The 27,829-nt window shown below is 37.9% G+C and overlaps 1 protein-coding gene across 3 annotated transcripts in view; it reads right to left on the minus strand.

The window, feature by feature from the left end:
- The window catches only part of CARMIL1 (capping protein regulator and myosin 1 linker 1), a 404,323-nt gene that overhangs the window by 14,240 nt on the left and 362,254 nt on the right, over positions 1–27,829 (minus strand). For all 3 annotated transcript variants that reach the window (XM_069095035.1, XM_069095037.1, XM_069095036.1), the window contains exons 30-35: positions 22,811–22,877; positions 21,966–22,162; positions 14,668–14,780; positions 8,101–8,533; positions 2,135–2,216; positions 695–928 (exon numbers count right to left, since the gene is read on the minus strand). In XM_069095035.1, the coding sequence (XP_068951136.1) occupies positions 695–928; positions 2,135–2,216; positions 8,101–8,533; positions 14,668–14,780; positions 21,966–22,162; positions 22,811–22,877 (1,126 nt within the window). The remainder of the gene's footprint in view (positions 1–694; positions 929–2,134; positions 2,217–8,100; positions 8,534–14,667; positions 14,781–21,965; positions 22,163–22,810; positions 22,878–27,829) is intronic.

Here is a 27,829-nt window from a genome sequence, read left to right on the forward strand (position 1 = left end):
TCTTAAGACACTTGACCTATTCTAGGTATGGATATGGAGTGTTCACTGATCTGAGTTTCAGACAAAAAAATAAATTATTCTTCCTGTTCTTGTATTCCATGGTCACAAATTACAACTTTGTCCCAAGTGTTTGCATGTGTGTTATGATGACAGATGTTAGCCAAACAAAATGTAAGAGCGAGTTCAATGTGATGCGAGGCTATATAATTTTACAAATTCTTTGTAATTTCCAGGGCTTCTGATATGATTCACATGATTTCTCTTTGTATTCTCACTGGACATATTGTCTATGAGTCATGTTTGATTGTCACACTTCTAGACAATAAATCAGATTTAGGTTAAAGTGAAGAGGCCAATTTAAATCTCCTGGGTCCCTTCCTGCCTTTGATCCTTACTGCCTGTGTGGCTCACAGATTCAAAGCTGGACAGGACTCGGGAGGCCACTGGGTCCAACATCCTCATTTTACAGTTGAGGAAACCATGGCCCATAAAAATTAGGTCATTTGCCTATAGTAAGTGGCAGAAATGGGATTTGATCCCAAGTTCTCGGACTCTAAATCCTATCCCTTTTACCACTGTACCATGATGCCTGCTTCTATGATGCACATTTCTCAGAGGTTCCGGTTTCTCTTGCTTATTAGAACCACCAATATCTCCATCAGATTTTGATTCACTGACAAGTGAAGTCCCTTACCAGGACGAGAGGAAGTTCTTGGTTTCTGTGGGACTGTGGGCCGTGCTGCCAAGGCAGGTTTGGGCGACTGAAGGAGGGGTTTGGGACTGGTAGGTGTATTTGAAGAACTTCGAGGTCTTATACCGACTTCCACCTTGGGATCTATTTTGGTGTTTTTCTCTGGTGTTGCTGCAATAGAGTCACCTTTATTTGCAGCAAAACGGTTCTCTGAAAGACCTGGATGTAGCTTGGGAACTAGAAAGAAAACAGACACATGCTACACAAAATTCTAAAACAACCAGTTGTAGCGCAATAGAATCAAGAATTTGAAGTCAAGTAATATTTTCCCTAAACACACACATATACATATGTGTCCATACATTTATATATTAAACCTAGAAGTGATATCTTTAACAATCACCATATGAAACTTGGTCCATTCCCCATACCTAATCTGGTGTCATTTTTAATCCTGGATATCATTTTATATTAGATTCTTCTTGGAAACCTGAAAAGCTTTCCAAAAAAACAACTGACTTCCTGATAGTACTATCATACATACATAAATTTAGCCAATTAATAAGCTCTCTAATAATTATACAAAGTTAAGATTATATCTATTGCATACTAGATTTTAAAATCTTTTTTTTCTCATTCTATGGTAATAAAATACTTCATGAGGATAAAAATTACTATTATGGACAATTATAAATAAAATTGCCAACTATATTAGTAGCCCTATTTATGAATCTTGGGATGAATGATGTAATGAGGGGATGCAGTAATGGCAGTCTTTCAGCAGATGACTCACACTTTTTGGAAGTAAAGTCTTTGCAACATTTTAGGTTAGAAACAGTATTTTTATATAACTCCAATCCAGTTATATTCTAACATTTGTATCACTTTATCATAATAGGATATAAGTTCCATGAAGGCAAAAACAATTTCATTTTCACCTTTCTATCTCTAGTGTCTTGCACAGAAGTTGGCATACAATAGTACTTAATAAAATGTTTGATTGATTGATGTAGGCATAGTGAGCATTAGCATTATTATAGAAATATTTAATTTCTGGTGTGTATCATATGCAAATACTTCCCATCTTTGGTACATTATTGCTCTATTTATATAACTCAAACAACATAGGAATTGAGCAAATATATTTGAGCAGAAGAAAATCTACCTCTCAAAAATCTGGTAAGAAGGTAACATTTAGAAAGAAGTATCTTCCCTGCATCAGAGAAGAAGCAAAGCTCATTGGGAAAGATATGTGGTCCTTGGAAGCACTGCGGGTGGTGGGGCCAAAAGAAGTTGTCTACAATGCTACAAGATGGAACACAATGCTCAAAGGCATTATGTCCTGTCTTTTTGACCATTAGCATCTCTTCTTTCATTCCTTTATCATAAAAGATCAGGGAAAGGGTTCTTCCTAATAAGAAAAAGAAAGTTAGCCTAATTTACCTGCTCCACTCCCATCTGATCGTTCAGTGTTGCTCAAAGCAGAAGCAGAAACGTCCTGGGGAGAGCTTTCATTCCCAAGCTTCTAGAAAAATACAAGAAACCCCCAACCCAATAGAGTTATTTAATGAAGTTAAAAATGAAAACAACAACAAAACAAAATCATTTTGTGCGGCAACCTGCCAAATTTCCCTCTGCCCTTTTGAGCATCTCCCATAAACCTGTCCTCCTTTGGCTCTCAAATATACCCTCACAGGCAATATTTCTGTGAAGATAAAAGAGAAAGAGGTGAAATCTATTTAAAAAAATTTTTGGACTAGATCTGAAATGTTATTAGTGTCAGGAATTTCTGGTCCGGAAACTCCCTCTTCTAAAGCAGATCAGCAACTGTTGTGCAATTTAGACCCTTAGACTGATGCTTGAGGGTACTGAGAAGTTAAATGATTTGCCCAGAGTCAGTTGGTAGGTGTCAGAAGCAGGATTCGAACCCAGATCTTCTTGATTCTGAAACCAAATTTCTTATCTATTACACCACACTTTCTCTCATACAGGCTTAGAATATAAGGGGTTTGGGATCCTTGGTGTTGACAGTAATTAATAAATCTACATACCTTCTACCACCCAAGAGACCTCACATCTTGTGGTGACAGGTAAATCAAGGTGGGCTTTGGGAGGGGGGGGTAAGGGAAGAGACAAGATGATGGAGCAAAGGCACAAACCCAAGTGAACATTCCCTTCAAAAAAAAAACTTTAAAATAGTGCCTTAAATCAACTTTTGGAGAAGCAGAGCCAACAGAAGGTCAGGAGGAGATATTTTTCCAGCCTAAGACATCTTAGGAGGTTGGCAGGAGAGGTCTGTGATGCTGGGCACAGACTAACTGGGCACTGGCCCAGATCACAAGAGGCAGTACCAGAGGCAGCCTTGGTCGGGGTTTTGGGAGCTCTAAGTTCAGAGATGGCAAGGGGTGGGGTGGGGGGAGGTGGGATAACTGATCATAAAAAGATCATAGGAGACTCTGTTGGCACTGGCTATATCTAGAACTGATTGGAAACTTTACTGCCCATATGCAGTTCTGGGTTACAATTTCAGAGAGCAGCAGAGCACTACTGATCGGTCACAAGGGGAGCAGAGGACCTGGTCACAGTTCCAAGGCAGAGAGGAACACTAGCATTTGTAGCTACAGGACAGTACAGGGGGACCTGATCATAGTTCCAAGGTCAAGAAGAATAGGAACAGGGGCCCTTCCTGTGTACAGGACTGAATGAAGATCAGAAGAACAGTGACCACATCTCTCTTTTCATATCGCCGTGAAGACACCCAAAACTTGCAGATTCCCAGAATCAGTCCTGAAAACAGCAACATGAAAAAGCCTGAAGTTTGGGACAGTACTTCTCCACCCCCAGGTGAGCAGAGCCCAACTTTAACATAAAGTTCAAGTCAAGAAATATGCTGGGAAAATGAGCAAACAACAAAAAAAGAACTTGACCATAAAAAGCTACTACAGTGGCAGGGAAGACCAAGATACAAACTTAGAAGAAAACAATAATGTGAAAACAGCTGCAACCGAAAACTCAAAGAAAAATGCTAATTGAACCCAGGATGAACAAGAATTTCTGGAAATGTTAAAGCAAGAGATAAGAGTGGTAAAAAAAAATTGGAGAAATAAATGAGAGTCATGCAAGAAAATTATGAAAAGGAAATTAACAGTTTGTTAAAGGAGGCACAAAATTTCTCTGAAGAAAAGAATTCCTTAAAAAGTAAAATAGGTCAAATGGAAAAAAGAAATAAAAAAGTTCACTGAAGAAAAGGTGGGCTTTGTGCCCTCTTAACTATATTTCTTGTTCAATCCAGCATCTATGCAGTTGACACTACACCTAAGTTACTGTGCAGAAAGAACATAGAGCTAGCAAAAGCCATGCCCTCTGGGATCATGTGTTCTGAATGTCCTGGAAGCTCTGTAGAGAAAAAGGAAGATATTTCCTCTATTATTTTTTTGGTTGCAAAAAATTGCTAGACCGATCTTGGATTTTGCTTAAATAAATAAATAAAGCTTTGCATGGGGAATAAAGTCTATAAATACTGGAGGAGATGGAGGAGAAGTCAATTTTTCTAATTCAATTCCTTTGATCTTACTGGCATTGAATTCTTCTGCTTCAAATGAGTAGTGGAGGGGTGGGAGAGACATCAATCCTGCAACTAATAATCCTATGAAATAATCAATCTCCTGGCCAAAGCATTGTGCAAAAAAAAAAAATCACAACCTTCTCCCTCCCCTCTCCGATGAAGAGTTTTAAATATTGAAAAGATTATCACACAAGATTTCTGTATTTTTATAATTATTCTCAATAATCCTATCTATTAAGATGATCCACATCCTTACTTGGACACAAAAATGAGGAAGAGAGTTAGGTTAAGAACAATCCCTGATGTTAACACAGGCTTTAAAAAGCTCTATCAAAGACAGCAGCAGGTTCAGCCTTCAAATGGTTCATTCTGACAATGGCAGACATCTTAAAGTAGCCCTTCCTTAGGACCCTAATTGGCACATGGCTACTATCTCTGAATTCTGTTTGTAAACAAAGGATTAACTTTTATTTGAAGAGAAAGCTATTTTTATTTGAAAAGTAAGCTGAATCTGATTGATTTATTATCAAACTGCCACTGTCATTGGGTCCTCAAATATAATGGAAGCCAGTTAGACCCAAATCATGATAAGGATTCCAAGAGTGTTTGTTTTGTCTCAGGGAAAAGTTCATGAAAGACTAAAGCAGACCCAATTTTAACAGTGATAGTGACTAGGTCTATGATTTTGTTAGTACAGAGATTTCCTGAAGGAAGCAATTCTCTAGTTTTAGGGTGTTTCTGAGAGAACTGAGAGGTTAAGTGATTTACCCAGGGTCATACAGACAGTACATATCAGAGGCAGACCTTTATCTATTAAGATGCTATCACATTGTTTCTCTTTTCATTTAATAGCGAAGGCTTTATGATATACTTCAGATCGATACACATAGGAAATTATATATAGGCTCTGTAATAGGACTAGGCATGTGGTTTGATCCCAGCGGAAGCAGCTCAAGGAAAGGAAACATTAAAAGCAGCTAAGTGATATCTCTACATCTAGAATAAACATCTTCAGGGATTATAGTATTCAATTCTGGCCTGTGCATTTTAGGAAGGACATCGATAAGCTGGATACTATTAAGAGCAGAGCAACCAAGATGTTGAAGAGTCTGGAGATCAGGCCATCTGAGGATTGTCTAAAGAAAGTTGTATGTTTAATGTGGAAAAGTAAAGACTTAGGGGAAATATGAAAGTTAGCTTTCTTCATGTATTAGAACTGTCATTTGGAAGAAGGATTAGATCTGATCTTTGTGGCTTCAGGGGGTATAAAAAGGAAGAGTAAGAAGACATTTCAAAGAGGCTGATTTAGGCTAGATGAAAGCAAAATCTTCCTAACAAACAGAACATGCTGAAAATAGAATGGGCTGACTCAGAAAGCAGTGGGTCACCACTTAATGGGGTTTTTAAGCAGAAACCAGAAGGATCTTTGGTCAGGTACGTTGTAGAGAAAAATCTTGTTCAGATGACAGACAGCTTTAGATGGACTTGTGTCCCTTTCAAATCTCAGATTTTAAAACCTCCAGGAAGCCAAGGAGCAGACAGGAACATAAGTAAGCTAGAACACAATGAGCTTAACTAACCTCCTGGTCCCCAATGCTGATGTCCTAATGTTTTAGGTTTATAAATTATAAGCTTTAAAAGGCAAAGATTGTTCTTTTCCTTGGTCTTCCTATGCAAGAGCACAGGCAGTTAACATTAAAAAAACCCACATAAACACTGATCTTGGAATGATTAACCACCTCCACACTATTTTTGTTTCTAGATTTCCTCAAGTAGAATTAGGATTATTAAGATATTAAAGATTCATTCTTAGATGAGTGGGGGCAATACAGCCTTGATAATGACTGTATTTAGCCCTGAATCAAATTGTTTTGTTTATGATAGTTCACAGTTATATTACACTTTACACAGTTCTATGTGTGTTGTGAACACTAAAACTAGATATGTAACCACTGAGCAGCTGGTAATTTGTACCTCAAATCATTAGTTAGCTGACAAGTGCTGTTCTCTGCAAAATTTCTTAATGTTTTCAGACATATGTCTTAAGTATGAATAATGCCTAATTAAATATTTATGCAAGAAGAGGATGAAAATTCTCAGAAGAACTTAAAAACAACTTTACATTTCCAATGTCTTTAGCCTAATACCACAACAATATTAGGATTTAGAATCTGTTGGCTTAGGTTGTTGGTGAATATGCTAATGTAGATTTCTGTAGTTATTAATAATGTAGATTTTCCTTAATTATGAATAGGTATGGCTTAATATCTGTTAATCCAACTCTTAAATATTAAGTTTTGCAAACACTAGATGGAGCTAAGAGATCATTAGTATGAGCCTTATGCAAACGCAAATACCAATTCATATTTATTTTGTAGCTTTAAGGCAATTTACACACCAGAAACCATATGAAAACAAAACCAGCATTTGCCATTTTTCCATCCAAAGTACAGCTGTTCATCATTAATGGCTGTGATGAAACAGGAGCAGCTTGTGAGTGAAAACAGTAAATGTCTTCTTATCTTAAAGGAACGTATGAGAATAGATGAGAATTCAGGGAGCGTCTTGGCTATCTGACCCAGGATACACATGCATTCAAGTGAGTATTTGTTCAGAATTCTGATCAATCTGAGACACGTGGTATCATCCCTGTTATTGTCTGCAGAATGCGGCATCATTTAGGATATGTGGTGATTATTTGAGAGTGACTTTAGTTGAACTGTTCACTGAGCTGTACCAGTTTATAACAGGAGCTTGAATTTGTATATAGCACTTTACAGTTATACAATTATTTCAGTGGTAGACCTGGGAAGCAAACCCAGTTTTTCTGATGATAAGCTCTTTCTACTGCACTGCATAATATACTTATTTTATTCTGATATTTTAAATCAAGTAGAAGGAATTTCTTCTTTGGCAGAAACCATTCCCTCTTGCACCCTCAAAAAATAAAACAAGACAGAACAAAAAAACCCAAAACCAATGTCAGTGATGTTGCTAATATAAAATACAAAACCTCTGACAAAGGACGAGTTATCTCAACTACCAAAAAGGGACTCAATACTTTTAGTAATCAGAGGAAAGATCAGAACATCTTCTCTCTCCAGTCCCTAAAAAATTTCAAAAGCAAATGAAATAAATATTGTTTTAATCTAGTTTTTTTGGAACATTTATTATTTGTAGATTTAATTTTGAGATTTTTCTGGTCAACATGGGAATTATGAGTAACCTCCCCCTCCCCCCCAGTAAAAGGACAGTGAAAATACAGTCGTCAGGCATTTGATTGATTCCACTACCAAATTACCTGAACTTTTCCCCCCTTATTTGGTTTTTAAAATCCATGGACATACAAAGCAATGCTTGTGTTTAAGACAAAGAGGAAATTACAAAATGGCTGAAAAGCATATTTTTACCTTGATATTATAATTGCTTGGTTTCAACCATCTCTTACATTATACCCCAACTCCAATTACCATTAAAATCCCATCTGAGATCCTCATAAGAAGCCTGATTGACATCTGTAAGAGTCTTTTCCCAGGACTTAAGCATTTCCCCAAAGAATAGGATTCTCATGCTAAGACAAAACACATTCTCTTGTGAAAATGCCCATGTATTACATGTATTACTAGGACCATACCTGTGGACCTTTGGGACTTTTTCTGTTCAGTGCTCCTTCTTTATTTAAAAGAAGCCTGCCATGAAAATCTAGAATAGGCATCAAGGGTCCATATGGCTCTTTAGTTTATGGATTTGTACTTAACAATATTTCGGTATTTTTCCACTCTACCTTCAGTTTTCTACTGTATAGAAAATCAATCAAGTTGAAAGGGTATCCTCTTTCCCTTACCTTTTGTGCAGAAGCCGCTCTCCTTTCCTGCTTGGCTTTCATCTCTGCCAAAAGGCCACTACCCATCACCTGAACTCCGTACCTTCGCCCTCCCTGGGGGCTGCTCTTGCTGTCACTCCGCTCTAGCTTCCCGATTTCCTCCACTTGACTATCCTCAAGTGAATCTGGTGTTTTTAACTCTTCTGTCCGTTCTGTGCTTCCGTTCTGTTCTGTGGGCTTTACATCCTTCTTGGATGTGTCCACAGCAGGGCTCTTCACTGCTCCTTTGGGGGATGAAGGCTCCTCTGTGACGAGGACAGTTTGGGGGCGCTCAGATTTGGATCGTGATTTGATTAAATTGAGAAAGCCACTTTTCCGAGAATCCCTTTTTTTCTTTTCATCCCCTCCTCCTTCACTTGACTCATGGGAATCTGAACCTTTTGTGGACGATTTCCTACAAATCCAAACCAAGACATTAATTCCTTGTTAGTTTGGCTGGAACAATAAAACCCAATAAGTACAATACAAAACAATAACATTGAAACTGCTGGTGACATAGCATCTTTTTTGAGGACTTAAAAAGGGGAATTTGGATCAGCACACTCGAGGAATAGGGAGCTGTCAGGATCTTCATCTTTCAGATTATTAAACTGAGGCACAGATGCATTAAGGGATTAAACCAGTCAAGAAAATCAATGTCTGAACTGAGCCAATAAGCCATATGTTTTGGTGTGCATTAAAAAATAAATGTGAACTCAAACACTGAATAAGATGAACATTTCCATATGAAAAATGGAACTTTTAAAAAACAGAATTGTACACAAAACTATAAATTTGTATTACATATAATTTGTTTTCCTTTTAAGTATATAATAAATTAAATATTATTGAATTTATATTTAATGAATATTTAAAGCTGTCCTACTTGCCTGTTTCTTACTAAATTTCCTTTTGTTCTTTTCTCTCAAAAATTTAAAACCCTCAATGACTTTTATATTATTCTTTTTTCCTCCCATTTTAGTATCACTGACTGCTGATGTGACTTGGATCTTCTTAACTTGAATTTCTCCTCCTTTACCTGTTAACTTTTGGAACTCCAAAAAAATCACAGCTCCTTAACTAGCCCAGCTTTGGTCTCTGCTCACTACACAGAGCACTGAGAAGATTTAAATATAAGTTCCAAATCTGCTAGTCAATACATCTATGATCCTGGGTATTAGCTCCTTTGAGACTCAGTTTACTCATCTGCAATGATACTTGAATTATCTGGGGTGGTTGTAAGGAAAGTCTTACTTCACGTGAAGTAGAGTTATTTTAGTTGTTGTTGTTGTTATTATTATTATTACACAGAAAGGGACTCTCCTGCTCCTCACCTGGGACCCCCTTCAGGTATGATAAACCCTCTTATCCTATACTAACTCTCCAAGATGACTACAATTAATGGTGATAGAATCAGACCTGCTACAACTCCTACTCTTCCCCTGTACCCAACAACCACCAGGAGAATGGAGACCCAGAGACCTTTCTGAGCTGTAACATACCTGGAACAAAAATCTATGGAAATGATTGCATTTAACACCCAGCAGGAAGTCAACTCTTATCTCAGCTAATCATTGAAGTCAGCTGATCTAGTTCCTTACAGCACTAAGAATAATTTATACATTTTTGCCAGGTGAGTAAAAAACCTCACAGTATCCCCAGTCTGTTCTAAATCATTTATGAACCTGATTCACCTTGGGTGTATACAGACTCAGATTTTACTCCTAAAGAGACTAGCCACCCAGTGGGAGTCATTACTTTCTTCACAAAATCTAGCCTCCATTAAACAATGTACAAGGGCTCTTTTAAGCTCTCAAGAAGAACTGATAATTTTCATCAAAATCACTAGCTTCAGCAGGGGCATGTAACTAGAAATATGCCAATTCCTTCTCTACCTTTCAGAGACTTAATATGGAATACTCTTACCCCAGCAAATAAAATTTTGTAGGGTTTGTTGTAATGCCTATCTAATTAGCCAGAGTAGAAAACCCATGCTAATGTGTGAGTCTCAAGTCTTGCTTTTATTTATGGCTAAAGTGGTGGGAGAGCATCCCAGCCCTCATTGCTGGCAAGAACAATGGAGGAGGGATGGGGGGAATGAAGAAAAAATCCGTGAATTACTATGACTGATTTAGGTTTGGAATTCTACCTTGGCCATACATGAATTGGACCACCTGACCCTCTGAGTAAGAAGAGAGTGAGACCTCCATTTTCACTCATTCCCAGACCTGAACATTCCTCATATCCCCTCCCACAGGCCAAGTATTTGTGAACCTTGAGATCTAATTGCCAATTCCTCAGAAGAATATAAGCCCCTTAAGAACATGAACAACTTTTAAATTTTTGTTTGCATGCCTAGTACTGAGCACAACTATTCTGCACAGTTTTAATGACCTGAAGAACCAGTTCACTTCAGCCTCTAACTTGAAATACACCAGGAGTTTGTTGTGGGGAATGACAATACACATCATCATCATGGGTGCTACACCCTCAAGGTTGCAGGACTCTCCTCTATGTGCCAGCCCTCTGTATACTTCTCCCATTAGCTCACAAAGAAGATTTTGTGATAGTCAAACCTGTAGGTAAAAAGGCATCATCTTAAGGGAACTTAGTAACTGAACACTGCATTAACTGCCCCGGAGAATGGACAATATGTTCTTTTTACCTGAAATAATGCTAGATTCAACATTCATGATTTTTCTTTCGCCTCTCTTCCCAGACACAACAATTTATACACAGATGTACTGTTGTAAAAGTCTAAATATGGACACCTGATGGATCAGTTAACCTCGACTATACTAACTTTGCAGCCATTAAACCTCAGCCCAAACTCTTAAGCGTGCAACTTTCAGCAGCAGGTATGGGATGTCTTCACGTTTCCTCCTTTTTAAGGGTTGTATTTTGGGGTAAGGAGCACTCTACCTCCAATCATGACTACATACTACATACATACTACAAACATGTCCACCTAACAAGGCCCAATTTTCAGTGTTCCATCTCTGCCATGATAATCCAGTGGTGAGTCACAGGCCCAAGCCCTTCCATACAATGCCCAAGTTTCATGAGGAGCCACAGGTACTCAGGTGAGACCATCCTTGAGCTACTTGTCAAGGAAAAAAAAAACTTCCTAACAATTAGAGCTGTCCAGAAATGGAATGGACCGCCTGGAGAGATACTTTCCCTTTCTTGGTAGTCTTTAAGCAGAGGCTGAATGATCTCTCATCAAGTATGTTACACTAGGGATTCCCTTTGGCCATGGTTTGGATTAGATGACCATGGACTTTCAACTCTAAAAGTTAGTGATTCTGTGATCTTTCAATAGTGTACCCACTTCCATCTAAAATGTAGACACTGTACACTAACCTAACACTAGAACAGTATTTCTGGTATTAACAACTCCTCTCATTATGACATATAACAGCAATATTTTGTGATAATTATTCAGTCCAGTCTTTGACCCAGAAAACATCCTTTATGGGAAATATGGCTTCCACCTTGGGCTTCTTCCTATACTCACTTTTTTTTTTGACAACTACAGTTCCTGTGGACAAGGAGGGTAGTTGGAAGCTATACAAGGTAAATGTACATCCTATGAGCAGGCATATATGAGTGGCATACAAATATAGGGTCAATTATTACTGCCTTTCAAGGGACAGTACCTATATGTACATGTAGTACTGCATGGCTGAGTCATGGGAAGACATGCTGATGCTGAATCTAACTTGTGACTATAAAGATATGCTGGTGAGGGGTGGGGAAAACATGGAACTTTGAGGAAAGAAGATTTGATGTGGCTATCTTCCTATAACTTCTGAACCAGAAAACTTTAGAAACTAGAAGAACGGGTTGTAGGCTCCTTATTTTTCTTTAATATAAACCTGAAGATCTATAAGCTGAAGTTATCTTTCTTACGTTAAATTCACACTGGGCACTGCTAGTCTTTGTCATAATGACCTCACCTTGACTCAAATCTATGGCTTACAAATTCCTCCCCACCATTGCTAATTATGGATGGACAGGGAGAATACATAGTTCAAAATATCCCTGACTCATCTGAATGAAAGGATTTACATTAGTTTCTAGTGTTCTGGCTGGAGTACAGCCCTAAGAAGAGAACATGAAAGATACCACATACTATGAATGGCACAGCACCAGTACGGTCCTTCTAGGAACACTGTTGCAACAAAACCATCCATCAAGGTCTAGGGAGTTTTTGGTTTGGAGGAGTGGGTCTGAATTCATGGCCTTACTCATGCAGCTGAATCAGGAGGGGGTAGAGTGATCTAGCTCATGATCATATTAACACATTAGTGGAGACTGGTGGTGGGGAACACATATAGCCAGCAAAAAAAGAAAAAAAGATGAAGATACAGAGAGACAAGTCAGAAGAAGTCACATTGATGACCCTCTCCTGATCTGACCCTTTGAGATCTGGTTATACTTAGCTTCCCATAGTGAGATGTAGGGGCTCCAGACCAACCGAGGTTCTCCACCCCCAAGTCTTTGGTTTATATCTCCTTGAATCCTGATTCATAAATTGATTCCTCTTTTCCTAGCAGGTGAGTCTCCTCCTCTCCCAGTTCCGGTGAATGCTGAATTTACAAAGTATACATAGGCTCCTTGGGGAGAAAAGTTAATTCTCTCAAGGTAGAAGTCAAGAATGCCACTAAAAAGGAGAAGAGGCCACTACTGGGGACTTTGAAGGTGCAGAAGTCATATTTTGCCTACTTCACAATTTTTTTCCCCAGGGCCAGCCCTAATTTAAGTATCAAACTGAAAATACCCCATTCTGCATAAAGTAATTTAAGGAATAATCATTCAGTTAGAAGTTCAATTCCATCATCATTTGGTAATTACTAAGCATAAACTCAAGCTGTGTGTCATGTACTATATTTCCATGGATTAATTCAATAATAGGATCTTTCTGAAATAGTCTGATTATGTAGAGACATTTTTATTTTGTTTAATGTATTTATAAATCTTTTATTCAGAGACTAGTAGAGGAGATAAAAGTGGAAAAGGCAGCACAAAAACCACAATCCCGAGCACAAGGTCAGAAACATCCTTATTAAAGATAATGATATCATTTTACAGAAACGCAAATTCCCAGTGAGGGTTTAGACTAAGGTAAGGGCTGAAGCCATCCAGACTGCTACAAAAGAGAAAATCTCTTATTGGAAAAGCATGATTCTAAGCCACACTGACATAAGAGGCTAATGAGGGACTACTAGAGTTTATTAAGGCACTATTGTTCTCTACTATGCATATCGAAACATGACGTTTCTACATCAACCTCTTAGTGAGATCTGGGCACAACCACTTATACAATGGGTATACATCCCTTTTATTCATATTCTCCAGTTTAAATTCCATTTCTGAATTTGATGCCCCCAAGATAGAGAATACAACATAGTAAAAAAAACAACATTAATAGTATAACTTGGTGGGTGTGTACGTACCCATACATATACATATGCACATGTTTACATGTATGTATGTGCAGGCTATCAAACAAATACACATTCATTTGCAAAGTCTACCTCAAATAACTTGGTACAAATTATACTTGAAAACTGAATATTTCATTTCAAGTTATTATATTAATAACTATAATAAATAAGCTATAATAAATAACTGTACTATTAAATTATCTAAGAAAAAAAAACCCTGCCTTAAGCATATGAAAATTTGTGGCTATCTTTGACACTGTGTCATTAATCTTGCTGCCTGTTTGAAAATGTTTATTACAAACATTCAACTGCATGGGCCTTAGGACCCCCAAAACATGGGGGCTGTGACAATTTGGCCAGTAATAAACCTATTGCCTTTAGCCCCACTGCTGATTTTTATTAAAGACTGCTGAGTCAGCCATCTAATGTGGTACTCTAGCATTGATGTGAAGAATTCTCGTGGCTAGTCCTCTCAGTCTGTAAGCAATCACCACTAAGAAAGATTTGGATAACTCTCTTCTCTTTCCCCCACTCCCCGGGCACATCTGCCCCTTAAAAATCTCTCAGCTCAACTCAACATTGTCCAAATGTTCTGGGTCGCAGTTACTGCTTTCTAAAACTAAAGATTTGTATTCCTAGCTCTGAATCCTCTGCTCATTCAACACTTGGAAATATCAGGTTTAATATTCTGTGCAAATGTTAAGCTCTTGCTTTGAACACACAAACTCCACTGCTGCTATGAGGCAAGAGCTCCAAGCTCTCTCTTCCTTACCCTCATCCCCCAACTTCCCTCACCCCTGAGTCAATATGGTTAGGCAAAGGTTTTCTAATGTGGAGAGATCCAGACCTCATTCTGGAGGTTTCCTGTTCAGTCTAGTGTATTCCTTACAAGCAGTGAGAAAGACTTGTAAAAAAAATTATATGCTGATAAATTCTTTAGGCTAGGTAGTTTATTCCAAGCTACTGTCAAACATTGGTTAAGAAATGAACATTTCTAATTTGCCCTTGGAATATATAAAATTTAACTGTAATTATCAGTAATTAAAGTCATTCTTGATAAGTACATTTGCTTTTTTTTTTTTTACTGCTATAAACTCACTTTGAATCCATTTTAGTTACTTTCTTGGTAAAAAATTCATCGACACCTTCATCCACTCTTCCCATAAGGCCATTCTGTTCTCCATCATGAGGGGCAGGGGTAGCAGCACATACCTGAAAAAAATAAAAATGGCTTCTTGTGAAATTTAGCTCAAATCATACAGGATAAAACTCAGTGACAAGCTCATTCTTCATACAGACAACCCACATACCAAATTCTCTTTACTGTTGACTTTACGGGAACTAGTGGTTATGTGTATATGATTGTGTCATACAAATAAGCTAAGGGTCCATAAAGGAAATAGGTGCTTCTTCGTTGGGTGCATAGACAAATGGCCAAATGTTGTTAATATGTGGCAAAATAATATGAATATCAATTACATTTGAAGAATGGAGGGAAAATTGCCTCACTTTTTCTTTTTTTTGGGTGGTGGGTTTTGCACTCAGCTAACAGTTCTTGAACTGCAGAGAAACAACCTGGCTCATTTAGATAAGTTGCTCAGTCAATAAACATTTATTAAGCATGTACTATGTTCCAGACTCTGAGCTAAGTGCTCAGGACACAAATTAAGGCAAAAGACAGTTCCCATCCTCAAGAAGCTCCCAATCTAATGGGGGCAGACATTAAGCAAATATACATAACTACAAACAGGAAATAACTGAGTGAAGAAATACACTAGAATCGAAAGGGATTTAGAAAGTCTTCTTGGGATGGGATTTATAGGAAGCCAGTAGGTGGAGATGAGGAGAGACAGCATTCCAGGCATGGGGAAGAGTCAGAGCAAATCCCAGACCTAAGAGATGAAGTTTGTGGAACAGCAAGGAGATCAGTATTACTGTAACAAAAAGTACATGGAGGAGAGTAAGGTATAATAAGACTAAATAGGAAGGGCAATGGGGCTAGGTTATGAAGGGTTATGATACCAAATAGAGGATTTTGTATTCGATCCTGGAGGTGATAGGGAGCCATGGAAGTTTACTGAGTAGTGTGGTGACATAGTTGGACTTGTGCTTCAGGAAAATCACTTTGGTGGCTAAATGGAGGATGGATTGGAGGAGTGACTTGAGGCAAGTAGTCTCATTAGCCAGTTATTGTGATAATCCAGATGTTAGGTTAGAAGGGTCAGCACCAGAATGGTGGCAGTGTCAGAAAGAAGGGGGCATATTCAAGAGGTGTTGCAAAGGTGAAATCCACCATTCCTGGTAACAGACTGGATATGGGGGATGAAAGGTAGTAAAGAGTCAAAGATGGCACCTATAAACTTGTGTGTAGGGGAAGGCCTCTGGGAGTATGATGTTGTCCTCTATAGCCATAGGGAAAATAGAAGTGGTGAGGTTTTTTTAAAAAAAAATTACTTATGTACTTTTAGTTTACAACATTCAGTTCCACAATCTCTTAAGTTTCAAATTATTTCCCCCTCTCTCTCCTCCCCCCTCACCCCCATAGTGGCATGTAGTCAAATATAGGTTCTACAAATACCTTCACGTTGAACGTTAGTCATATTGTAAAGGATTTTAACCAATGGGATGAACAATGGAAAAGAAGGAACAAAACAATACAAAACACAAACAAGAGAGAGCAAATAGTTGCTTCAATCTGCAGACTCTAGTTCTTTCTCTGGATGTGGATATCCCTTTCTATCATGAGTAGAAGTGGTGAGGTTTAAGCAGACAGATAATGAGTCTGGTTTGGACACGTTGAACTCAAGATGTCTACCGGACATCCAGTCTGAGATCTGAGACCAGAGCTTATCAGAGAGGTTAGGACAGGATAGGTAGATTTAAGAATCATTAGCCTAGAGATGGTAGCTAAATCCATGTGAGCTGATGAAATCACCAAGTGAAATAATATAAAGGGAAAAGAGAAGATGGCTTGGACAGAACCTTGTGGGATACCTGCAGTTAGAGGGTGTGATCTGGATGAGGACTCAGTAAAGGACAATGTGCATTATAGAGGGACAAGGGCAATTAAGTTGTTTTAGGCAATGATCCACTTACTTTACCTGGATATCTATTTGAAAAGGAACTTAAGGATTTTACTGCACATTCATGAATCACTAGAAAGCAAACTGACAATCAAAAATAAAGAACATAAAACAAGGTGACAATCATCTCTAAGGTCTCTTCCAGTTATTCTGTACTTCATGATACCATGTTGCAATAAAACAAGGATAAACTTCCGTATAGCAGATATAACCCAGACAATTTCTTATGTGGATAAAGAAAAGATACTCACCAAAAAAACTACTTAAGTTTTAAATTTAATTATTAAAAAAGGAAGTTATTTTTCACACAATTATTTTCATCAGAACAATGCTAATAATGTAAAATGACATGTTAAGCAAGAACTTAACATACTATGCTTACTCCCTGGTGTCTCTTCCATAATTAGCAAACTATTCAGAGAAGAAAAATATTACATACGCACCCAACCTCTACTTTTTTCCCTCTGTAGAAAAACAATGACAACTATCAAGAAAACGTTTTTTGCAGGGTTTAACAGCATCCCAGCTGGAAGGACACAATGATGTACAAACCTCGTTTCTTTTATTTCCAAGTCATGTATGTTTTAGAAACAGAATGAATCTCAGAGATTTTCCACTTCAATTTCTTCATTTCAGAAATAAGAGTACTGAGGCTCATAGAGTTTCAGTGATTTGCTCATCCACATGGCTAATTTGTGGCAGTCAGGACTAGAAACCAGACGGATCTCCTACCTCTCAGTCAAGTGCTCTTTCCTCTATCTTATACTGACTTCCTCTCTTATGGGGAAGAAGAAACTTTTTTCTTTAAGGAACATATTTTTCATACAAAAAGGAATGCATTCTGTCATTACCATCAGCATTATTGGGGAGGTAGGTAGATGGCACTTATTCTATCATCCTACGTTATTGTATTATTATCTGTTTCCCTTACAAATTTGCCAGGTACTCAGTGGCAAGGTTGGTTGGCCACAATGGCAGTTACACTAATTCAGTTTTGGCCAGGGGATCCTAGGGCAACAATATCCACGTAGTGGCATCTTACCAGTAGTGCCAACAAGCATGGTGTCTAGGAGGAAGAAGAAGCCTCTAGAGAGCTAGTTTTTGCAAACCTAAATGGATAATGTGGTAGTAATTCAACAAACATTTACTCAGCACCTACGTGTAAAGTCAGCCAGGGGACAAGGTGAATATGGTACCATGCCTGAAATCAGGAAGACTCATCTTCCTGTATCTGAGGCTGGATTTGAACTCAGGTACTTCTGACTCCAGGACTGGTGCTCTATCCACTGTGCCACCTCTCTGCCCCACATTTATATAATGTTTTAAAGTTTCCTTTATGTTTTCTTCATAATAGCTTTGTGAAATAAACAATATTCTCCCCATTTTATAAATGAAAAAACTGAGGCTTTGAGAGGTTAAATGATTGGTCTATTGTCACAGGTCTGTTAAATATGCAACACAGGATTTAACCCAGTTTTCTTGAATCTAAGGCTCATGTTCTTCCAACTATACCATGCTACCTCTCAGTATCACTTGAATGCTTCAGAAAGGTCAAGGTGAAGGTGAACAGAGAAGAGATTATATGATTTAGCATCTAGTAGGTTACTGGTGATTGTGAGAGAACAGCTTCAAAGTTAGAAGGAGATGACTTCAGGAAAACATGTGAAGACTTATATGAGCAGATGCAAAGTGAAGGGAGAAGAACTAGGAAAACTTACACAAGAGCAATATTGTAATGATGAAAGACTTAGTTCTTTTAATTGAAACAATAATTCACAACAATTCCAAAGGTCTCATGATGAAAAATTCTATCCACCTCCAGAGAGAACTGATGAACTCTGAGTATAGATTGAAGCATATTTTTTCAGTTTCTTCCCTTCTTTTTTCTTTTTTCAATATAGCTAATACAGAAATATGTTTTGCATGACTTCTTATTATTAAGAGTATCATATTTCTTGTCTTCTCAATGGGTGGGGGGAAAGGTGGAAGGAGGGAGAGAATTTAGAAATGAAAACAAAAATTAAAAAAATAAAAAGATAGTGCTGACTTCAAAAAGAAAAAGAAAAGAAACTGAACTCAGAAACTCAATGGCAAGGGGCTGAGGAGGGAGGAAGTTGATCGTGATTATCCTCAAAATTCTTAGTAAAATAGGAGGTGATGGAAGGAAGATATAGAAGCATAATTTATGGGGATGGCAGGGTCCAAGGAAGGATTGGGTGTTTTTTTTTTCTTTTTAAAGGAGTAAAAGAATCTATACATCTTGGTAGACAAGGGGGAAGAAACCCATTGGCAGAAAGAAATAAGTAAGAAAAGGATGAGAAACATGGCAAACTTTTGGAAATTATGAGATGGGATACTTATCAAAGACGAAGTAAAAGCAAGGAAAAGACCCACTTATCCTATGGCCGTGAAATAAAGAAAGAGAGTGAATGAAGACATGATTCTGGGAGGTAGAGGTAGGGAGACAAGAGAGAGCTCAAGATGACTATCTTCAACATTCCCAGTAAAATGGGAGATGAAGTCATTTCCTGGGAAGGAGGTATAGGTAAGAGTTCTGTTGGATACAGAAGAGTCACTGTGGAGGATGGGATAGAGAGTCAGAAGTTAACAAAAAGCATTGCTATAGAGCAAGACAGACCCAACTGAGGTGAGATAGGGGAGCCACTCAGCAGCCTGGGAATAGAAGGGGAAAAGGCAAATGGTAGGAAAAATCTGAGGGCGGATCACTAGGGCATGAAAAAAGTGGAAGCCAATCATTCCAGAATGAAGGATGAGGACTTACTGAATTGGTTAGCTATTTAGTCAAGAATGTGAAGTAATCCCCAGAATAAGGATGCTAGAGACTGACTCTAGGAAAGGTATTGGAGAAGCCAGAGGTTGAGGTAAGGAGAAACAGTAGGTTCAGAGGATTGAGACAATTCTTAACTCTCAAATAAGATACTTGTGAAGCATTTAGCACAGTGCCTGGTACATAATAGGTGCTTAGTTAAATACTTTACTTCCTTTCCTATTTCAATTCAATTTTCACTGAAAATTCAATTGAATTTTCCAATTCAATTCCATTAAGCAAACATTTGTTAAGTCTCTTGATGAAGCAGGTCCTACCCTCAAGGAGCTTTCATTCAACTAGGGAAAGGGCACGTGTACACAGATAAGACACATGGTAATTTGAGGAGGAAGAGTTAACAAATGGGTAGAGGATCCTTGAACATAAGGATTCTAAATGGCAGAAACAAGAAGAGATTACATTTTCAGGATGGGAATGGCTTGTATAAATTCACAGGAAGTAGGAGATAGAATTCAGGGAAAGCTGGAATTCTAATTTGGCTAAAACAAAGAGTATGAATGGGAATAATGTGAGATAAGACTGGAAAGATTAAGTTAGATCCAGATAGTGGGGAACCTTAAATGCTTGGCTGAAGAGTGAGGATTTTACCCTAAAGGTAATGGGAAGTGACTAAAGGGTTTTGGACATGGGAGTAACATGGTCATTTTTATTATTTTGGCAGTTTGGTGAAGAAGAGTTTGGAGAGCAAAGAACCTGGAAGTTAGTAATTCAATTAGGAGCCTTTTATAATAAATAAGGAGATGAGGGACTGAATGAAAGTTATTATTATGTGAGTAGAGAGAAGGGAAGGTATTTGAGAGATTATGGAAATCAAACTAATGAGATTGAATGTAAAGATTGATGAAAGATGAAAACATCAATGACGACTGAGGCTGTGAACCTGGTATGATAGGTATGATAGTGATGCCTCCAAAAAACCATAGAAGCTTAGAGGAAATGTGTGTGTGTGTGTGGGGGGGGAGGGAGAGGAAGTAAAAAGTTCTGTTTTAGACACTTTTAGATCCTTTCAGATGTTTAGCAGGAAGTTGCTGATGCAGGACAATTATACAAGAAAGAGGACAGGTTTAGGTGGGGAAAAGGTCTATTTGGGAGTAACCTGCATAGACTCAGTAATTGGACTCAACAGGAGAGATGGGACACCAACTGTGAGCAGAAAGGGGAATTTCAGCCAAAGTCACAAGATCTCTGAGAATATTTCCAAAGTGCTCATGAACCAAGAAACTGCCACAATTTACTTTAGAACAGAACAACAGAATCAACTATGCAGAACCTATATTCTGCAGCTTAGTTACCAATCTTTCTGTGGATCATGGATTTGAGCACAGGGACACTCAAGTCATTTCATGAACAAATTAGAGCTTTAATAGTCCTTCAGAGAGGGAGACAAAGAGAAACTAATTATCTGGAAACATACTATAGTGTTATACTGTTGTTTATTGTCTTTTCAACATGTGTGTCCGTGGCAGCTCACTTCACCTTGTCTTTAAAAAACAAACTCTAAGCGCTCCCTAAAAAGATGCACTCAAATAAATCAAACTATCTTTAAAAATGCATTTTTTTCAGCTGCCAGTAGCATTCAGATTAAGATGGGAAGAAGTAAGGGCTTAAAGATCCTGCCAATTATCAGTTATTTGTAAGTGGATTACATGCTATATTAATAACCTAAAGTGATACAGGGTTTCTTCCACTTCTACGCTAAAAGTTCTAAACTTTTTTGTGTGTCATAGACCCCGTTGGCAGTCTGGTGAAGTCTATGCATAAAATGCATACTATTACAAAGGAAAACAATGACATTGAAATACTTGTCAAAATATATATTTTTAAGGGGCGGCCAGGTGGCTCAGCGAGTAAGAGCACCAGCTCCAGTTTCGGGATGACCTGGATCAAATCTGGGCTCAGATAGTCAGCACCACACCCAGAAGTAATAACTGGCCATGTAACCTTGAGCAAGTTACTTAACCCCGATTGCTTTAAAAAAAAAACATATATATATATTTAAATAAGTTCACAGACGCCAGATTAAAAACCCTTTCAATGTAGACCAACAAAAGCAGAGCCAGCCTAAGAGGGTAACAGTCAGGCACTGAAAGGGGAAGTGGGATTTTTTGCATATGTGTGTACATTTTCTGATATTATAAAGTGAAACATAAATGGCTTGTTCTTCAATATTTAGCAAACCTTTCCACTCCTGAACATCAAAGGGCAACTCCAGGCATGTTTTTTGTGTCTCCGGAGATTCAATTTGTTCTCAGGCTCTCTGTCTTGGCTCTAAGCTTTATGTCTCTCAGCTTTTAAAAGGTGTATAGTTATGTCAATTTGCTGTGGATCTCACCTTTGATCATTACGTCTCTATCCTACCTAAACCCTACATTTTAACTCTTTGTGAAATATCTTATTCATGTCACAGAGGGAAAAACAAAACAAAACAGAAGAGATGGTGCCTCCCCGGTTACCGGAGGAACTTACCGCTGTTTGGGTAGGTTGCTGTTTTTTATTCCGTTTTGGCCTTAACTTGGTGAAATGCTCCAGTTTCTTCCCTTCCTCAGATGGCAGCTCTGAGATGAATCCGGAAGCCCTCTTCTCCTGTCTGATGGATGGGAAAGGTGGGTCCTCTATGTGAATTGGAACTTCCTCTAGTGCCTTATCAAGATCAAACTCCATTTCTTAAAGGAAGCAACAAAAGAGTGAATATCACATATGGTAATGCCTAAAGACCAGAAGGGCAGCTAGGTGGGTGCAATGGATAGAGTGCTGGGCCTGGAGTCCTGAAAGACTTATCTTGAGTTCAAATGTGGCCTCAAACACTTACTAGCTGCATGACCCTGGGCAAGTCACAATTAGTTTGCCTCGGTTCCTCATCTGTAAAATGAGCTGGAGAAGGAAATGCAAACCACTTCAGTATCATTGTCAAGAAAATGCCAAATGGGATCAAAAAGAGTCAGAAGTGACTGTCACAATGGAACAACAACAAAGACATGAAGTACTTTTGATTCATGTCCATTACATTCAGCAAGCATTTATTAAGCACCAACTGTGTTCAAGTCACTGTGGCAGGTGTTATGTTGACATAAGGAGCATCCATTTGTTGATAATGGGGGCAAGAATGACAGCTAAAACCTTGTAATTTAATGCCAGGCAAATCACTTTGCCCCTCTTTTGTTCCTGAATATTCCCTATCAGGGACATGTAAGAAGCGTCATGCAGAAAGATATATCTCTATCTATGAAGTAGTCTGAGTAACTTGGTTCTAAGGGCTGTGTAAATAAGAAGTAGGTATTGCTATAGTATAACAAAAATAAGGATTAACTTACCAAAGGCCCTGGAAACAGGTCGGAGCATTCGACTATGGATACTTTTCCTTTTAGATTTAGGAGTCATCTAGTAACCAGAGGGGGGGGAAAAACAATTAGTAATCACACAAAATTTATCCCACCACCTTTAGAAATATTTAATAAATAATTAAAATAAAATTTTTTATTTTAGAAATAAGTTTTAGTCTAACTAGAAAGTTTATTTGTTTCCTCTGGGAATGGCTGAGTAATTTTGCTTCAACTGAAAGAATTATTCCACGTTTGAGAAAAGTAACAACTTTTTTTCCCCAATTTGTCCAATTTTCTCCTCAAACTTTCAGAGTGTGCAACTATATTTGTGCTGATATTTCACAACCAGAACTGAAGTCCTTTACTATGTGTTTGCAAATAATATTTATTGGTAAGATGCATCCTTTTCAAGTTATGCACAAGACTATCAATGTATAAAATGCACAAGATAAAAGACAATAAAAACAATTGCTGGAAATTCAAGACAAAGCCATTTACTGACAGTATATCATAAGAGCAAATGAATAAATTCAGCTTAATCACAGGATCACACATCTTGAACAAAAAAGTATCTCAGAGATCATGTAACCTAACTTCCTCATTATACAGATGAGGAAACTGAGTATGTTGATTAAAATCTTTAAATAGCTAACCTTTCTCAATTCTGTCCTGATTTTTTTTTCTCCTCATTTTTCTTTAGTTATATCAAATGAAACTCTTCTAGAATTATATAGCCTATATGTGCTGTCATGGTCAATATATTGCCATAATTCCCAATCCTTTTATCACAGACCATAAAAACAAAATCCTTTTTTCTACAAGCAATTTTCTCTTTAACTAATAAATTTTAGCACTGGGTTCTTAACACATTGTTAATTTTTAGTAAAAAAGATCTACCTAGCTAGTCCCACCAAAAGAGGAGTGGAAGACAAGTTGATGAATCTCTCTAAGGTAAAAGGCTGAGTTCATTGTCATCATCATCATTAGTAGAATTTAGAATCATTAAATTTTAATCTAGAAGGAACCTTTGAAACTATCATCAACCCCTCTCAGGTTATATAGGTGAAGAAACTGGGGCCTAGATCAATTAAATGATTTGCCTAAGATCACATAGGTAAGTAATTAAGATGGGACTAAAAAAGAGATGTCTGGCCTAGTGTTCTTTCCTCTGTACTGTACCCCTATCGATATACTTGTGAATTTTAGGATTTAAACAAACAAACAAACAAACAAAAAAAACCTCTGCTAATTAGTTGGAGGAGTAAGAAAAGATGATTCAGTGTTGAAGGAATTAAATCAGTTTGTGAACTTCAATCTCATGGCAGAATTTAGATTCCAAAAGTCCAGTAAAAAAAACCAACTCAATTGAATGACATTTTCATTGAACAAACTGGCAACTGCTGAACACAGGCCTGATGTAAACAACTTTATAGTTTCCTAAACATAGCTAGTTTTTTTTTTTTAATATATGTGTATCTTGGTGCTAATATTAATTTGAAAGAAAGGTGGTGGAAGGGAAAGGAATGATCATTTTTAGATCTAAATTGGTCAACTTGCCAGATAATAGTAAACTTAGTTATTTTGGTCACTATTCTGTTGAAATATGTTGATACATTTATTTATAAATAAAAGGTTTTGTGGTTCTGTAAAAGCATCATTACCTTAAGACTGGCCATGAGAGGCAACCATTTTGATTGCAGTTCCCACTCCCCTCCAAATTTGGCTTGGCATAAATACATTCTAGAGCTGAACTTCAGAGATTAGTAGCCCAAAAGGCATCTCTACAACTCAGGATTCTCCTAAGCAGTTTGTCTTCAGCAGAAACTAATTCACAAGATTAATGCCTTGAAATGGTTCATATACAGTATATCTGCTTAGATCTCTAACTAGCTCTAATAATAGCTGTTAATAAAAATAGTTAATAACAGGCTTGTGAGTGTCCTGAATGTTTCCTATTCTTTAAGACATCTATGGTTATTTCTCCCAATAGAAATCCTTGCAGTTGACTGGAAGAAGGCAGAGTACATAAATGCCCACTGATCACTTTTTTTTTTTTTTAAGCAATCGGGGTTAAGTTATTTCTGGGTGTGGGGCTGAGTATCTGAGCCCGGATTCCATCCCCAGGTCATCCCGACACTGGAGCCGGTGCTCTTACTTGCTGAGCCACCTGGCCGCCCCTAAGCAATTGGGGTTAGGTAACTTGCTCAAGGTTACACGGCCAGGTGTTTCTGGGTGGGTACTAAGTGTCTGAGCCCGGGATTCGATCTCCAGGTCTTCTCAACACTGGAGCCGGTGCTCTTACTCGCTGTGCTACCTGGCCACCCCCCACTGATCACTTCTTGAGAGACTCAAGAATTAACTGAGGATGGACAATGTAATGGTAATGGTAATTTGAAGATCTTCCCTGACCCTTAATAGGCCTAAGGGAATTTGAAGATCTTCCCTGCCCCCTAATAGGCTAAATATAATCACATGGAGCCTGTGATTTGCCTGTGGTGGGAGGTGTTTGCTGAAGGAGCAGAGCCCAGAGGAAGCTGGGAGTCAGAGCACTTAGAGCTAGAGGGAGGAGAGGACGCAGGCAAGGAGATCGCTAGGTATGATGTGGTTCCCTGCTGTATTATGATGTATTAACTTCTTTGTTGCTATGATGGATTCGGATTTCTGGTGTTGGGATTTGGCTTTCTGGTTTTGAGATTCGGCTTTCTGGTGAATAAATGTTTTGCTTCTGTCTTCTATATGGAGAGTCTTATATTTTGCAATTCAGAACTATGCTAGCATATTCATAATCACTGTCGGTGCTGGGAATGTTGCATTGGCATTACAGACACTGAGAAAAATGAGACTCTAACAACAAAATTCAGGATTTAGTCCAAGGGAGAACAGGCTGCTCCTGTTTTTGTTTGTTACTGTTGTTGCTGCTGTTTTAGGGAGGGTGTGATGATAACAAAAAAAGGCAGAATCACTAGGCAAGGTCCTCAGGGCTGACATATGGTAGAAGGACCTGCTACTACTGTCTTTATTGGTAAAGACCTGATAAAATGGATAATGAACTTATAAAAAAGCTCCACAGGAAGAAATGACTTAAGAACCATGAAGCTTCATTTACTTGTCATCAAGTTATGCATACCGACCAATTCCCCCTTTACATAAATGAACCTCTGAAAAAGTGATTTTTACATAATGTGAATTTGCCCCTACCTGCTTCTCTTAGTCTCTATAATGAAGGCATACACAAAATAATACCTTTATGCAAGTCATAAAATGTATCAAAATGCAAACATATTATATACTTTACCATGATAATAAACAACTATGAAATGAAAGGTAAAGTTAATGATAAAGTATACACACTACTGTACAGTAAAGTTAGTAGAGATGTGCAGTATGTTGCCCCTTTCCCACCTACCGCATGTAGCCTTTATCATTGGTTGATTGGCTGTGCAACTTTTTTTAATGAATCTATCAAGAGATTTTTTTTTTTGGACAGTGGCTCTCTTCTTTTCCTTATATATCTGATGACAGCAAGCAACATTATCTTCAACTAGTCTTTGAATTTCAAAAAATCTTGTAGTATTTGGATTCATCTTTTCAAAACATGGAAAAAGTTCACTCAAATGATGAACCTCTTCTGCCAAGGGTTTTGTTGTCAACCTTTTTGTTTCCACCTCAGGTTCTGTAGTTTCCCTTTCTTCTTCTGCAATCTTTGAAGCTAGCAGCTCAGTTAGGTCCTCATTTGACAGTTCTTTACCAAGACACTCAATCAATTCCTCCACATCATTTTCATCCACTACTAGCTCCAATTCTTTTGGTAATTTTACAATCTTCTTAAAAACCTTTATCTTAGTCAAATCCACCAGGATCAAACTATGGGCACACTTTCCTCCAAACTCTCTTTATACATGTTTCTATTACATCTTCCATGTCTTAGCAATATTCCATATTGCATGGCAAATATTATAGGACTTCCAGAAATCTCTCAAAGTCAAGTCCTTATCTGCATCCAAAGCTGCAATTGCCTAGGCAAATGTAGTGTGTGAATATTACACCTTGAAATTTGCAATCACTCTCAGATCCATAGGTTGTAATAATGAGGTAGTGTTAGGGGGAAGGTAGACTACTTCTATATTTTCATTAAAATCATCCAGATGGGGAGGGTGACCTAGGGCATTATCCAAAATAAGTAGAATCTTGAAAGGAATGTCAGTATCATTACAAAACTTCTTTAGGACTCCAGGAAAGAAGCAGTGCATAAACCATAGTTCAAAGATGATAAGGGTTATCCATGCCTTAGGGTTAACAGAAATAATGCACACATAGCAGTGGTCTTGCTGATTCCTTTTAAAGCTCAGGAATTTTCTGAGTGGTGCACAAGAACAGGTTTTAATTTGCAAGTCTCAGAGGTATTCCCTCCAAGCAGAGAAGTAACAGTATTATTTGAAGCTTTATGACCTGGCATAGTTTTTTCCTCCATCGAGGAGTAGGGTCGAGATGGCATTCTTTGATAAAACAGGACATTTTCATCTACATTTGGTCTGGCAAGGAGGGACCTTCATCTACTTTTTTTTTTTTTTGAAGAACTCTGGGAACTTCTTTGCTGCTTTACTGCCTGTACTAGAAATCTGTCCAGATGCTTGCATGATATGAAATCCTGCAGGATTTTTAAATAGTGCAAATCAACCACTACTTGCCATAAATACCTGTGTTTCTTCAGGGTACTTCACCTTTAAAACTGCTTTGCATAAGGAATTTTTGTAATTTTTCTTAGATTGCAGATTTTGTAAAGTCAAATTTGCATAATGCAAATTTACATAAAGCAAAACTGTCTTTATATATTCTAGATGCCAAATACAGAAACTGCCCCATTTGCAAACAGATCTGTTCATTGCTTAAGTTGTCCTGCCCAATTACATAAAAAAATCTTTAAGATTATTCAATATCATTAGGATTATGATTCTTTTCTGATCTTACAAATTAAAAAGAAATCCCTGCTCAAGTACACATTTTGGCCAT

This window comes from Petaurus breviceps, unplaced genomic scaffold (assembly GCF_028583685.1).
Source record: "Petaurus breviceps papuanus isolate PSGF00001 unplaced genomic scaffold, PetGlider_PUasm1.0 224, whole genome shotgun sequence".
NCBI classification, from domain to species: domain Eukaryota; kingdom Metazoa; phylum Chordata; class Mammalia; order Diprotodontia; family Petauridae; genus Petaurus; species Petaurus breviceps.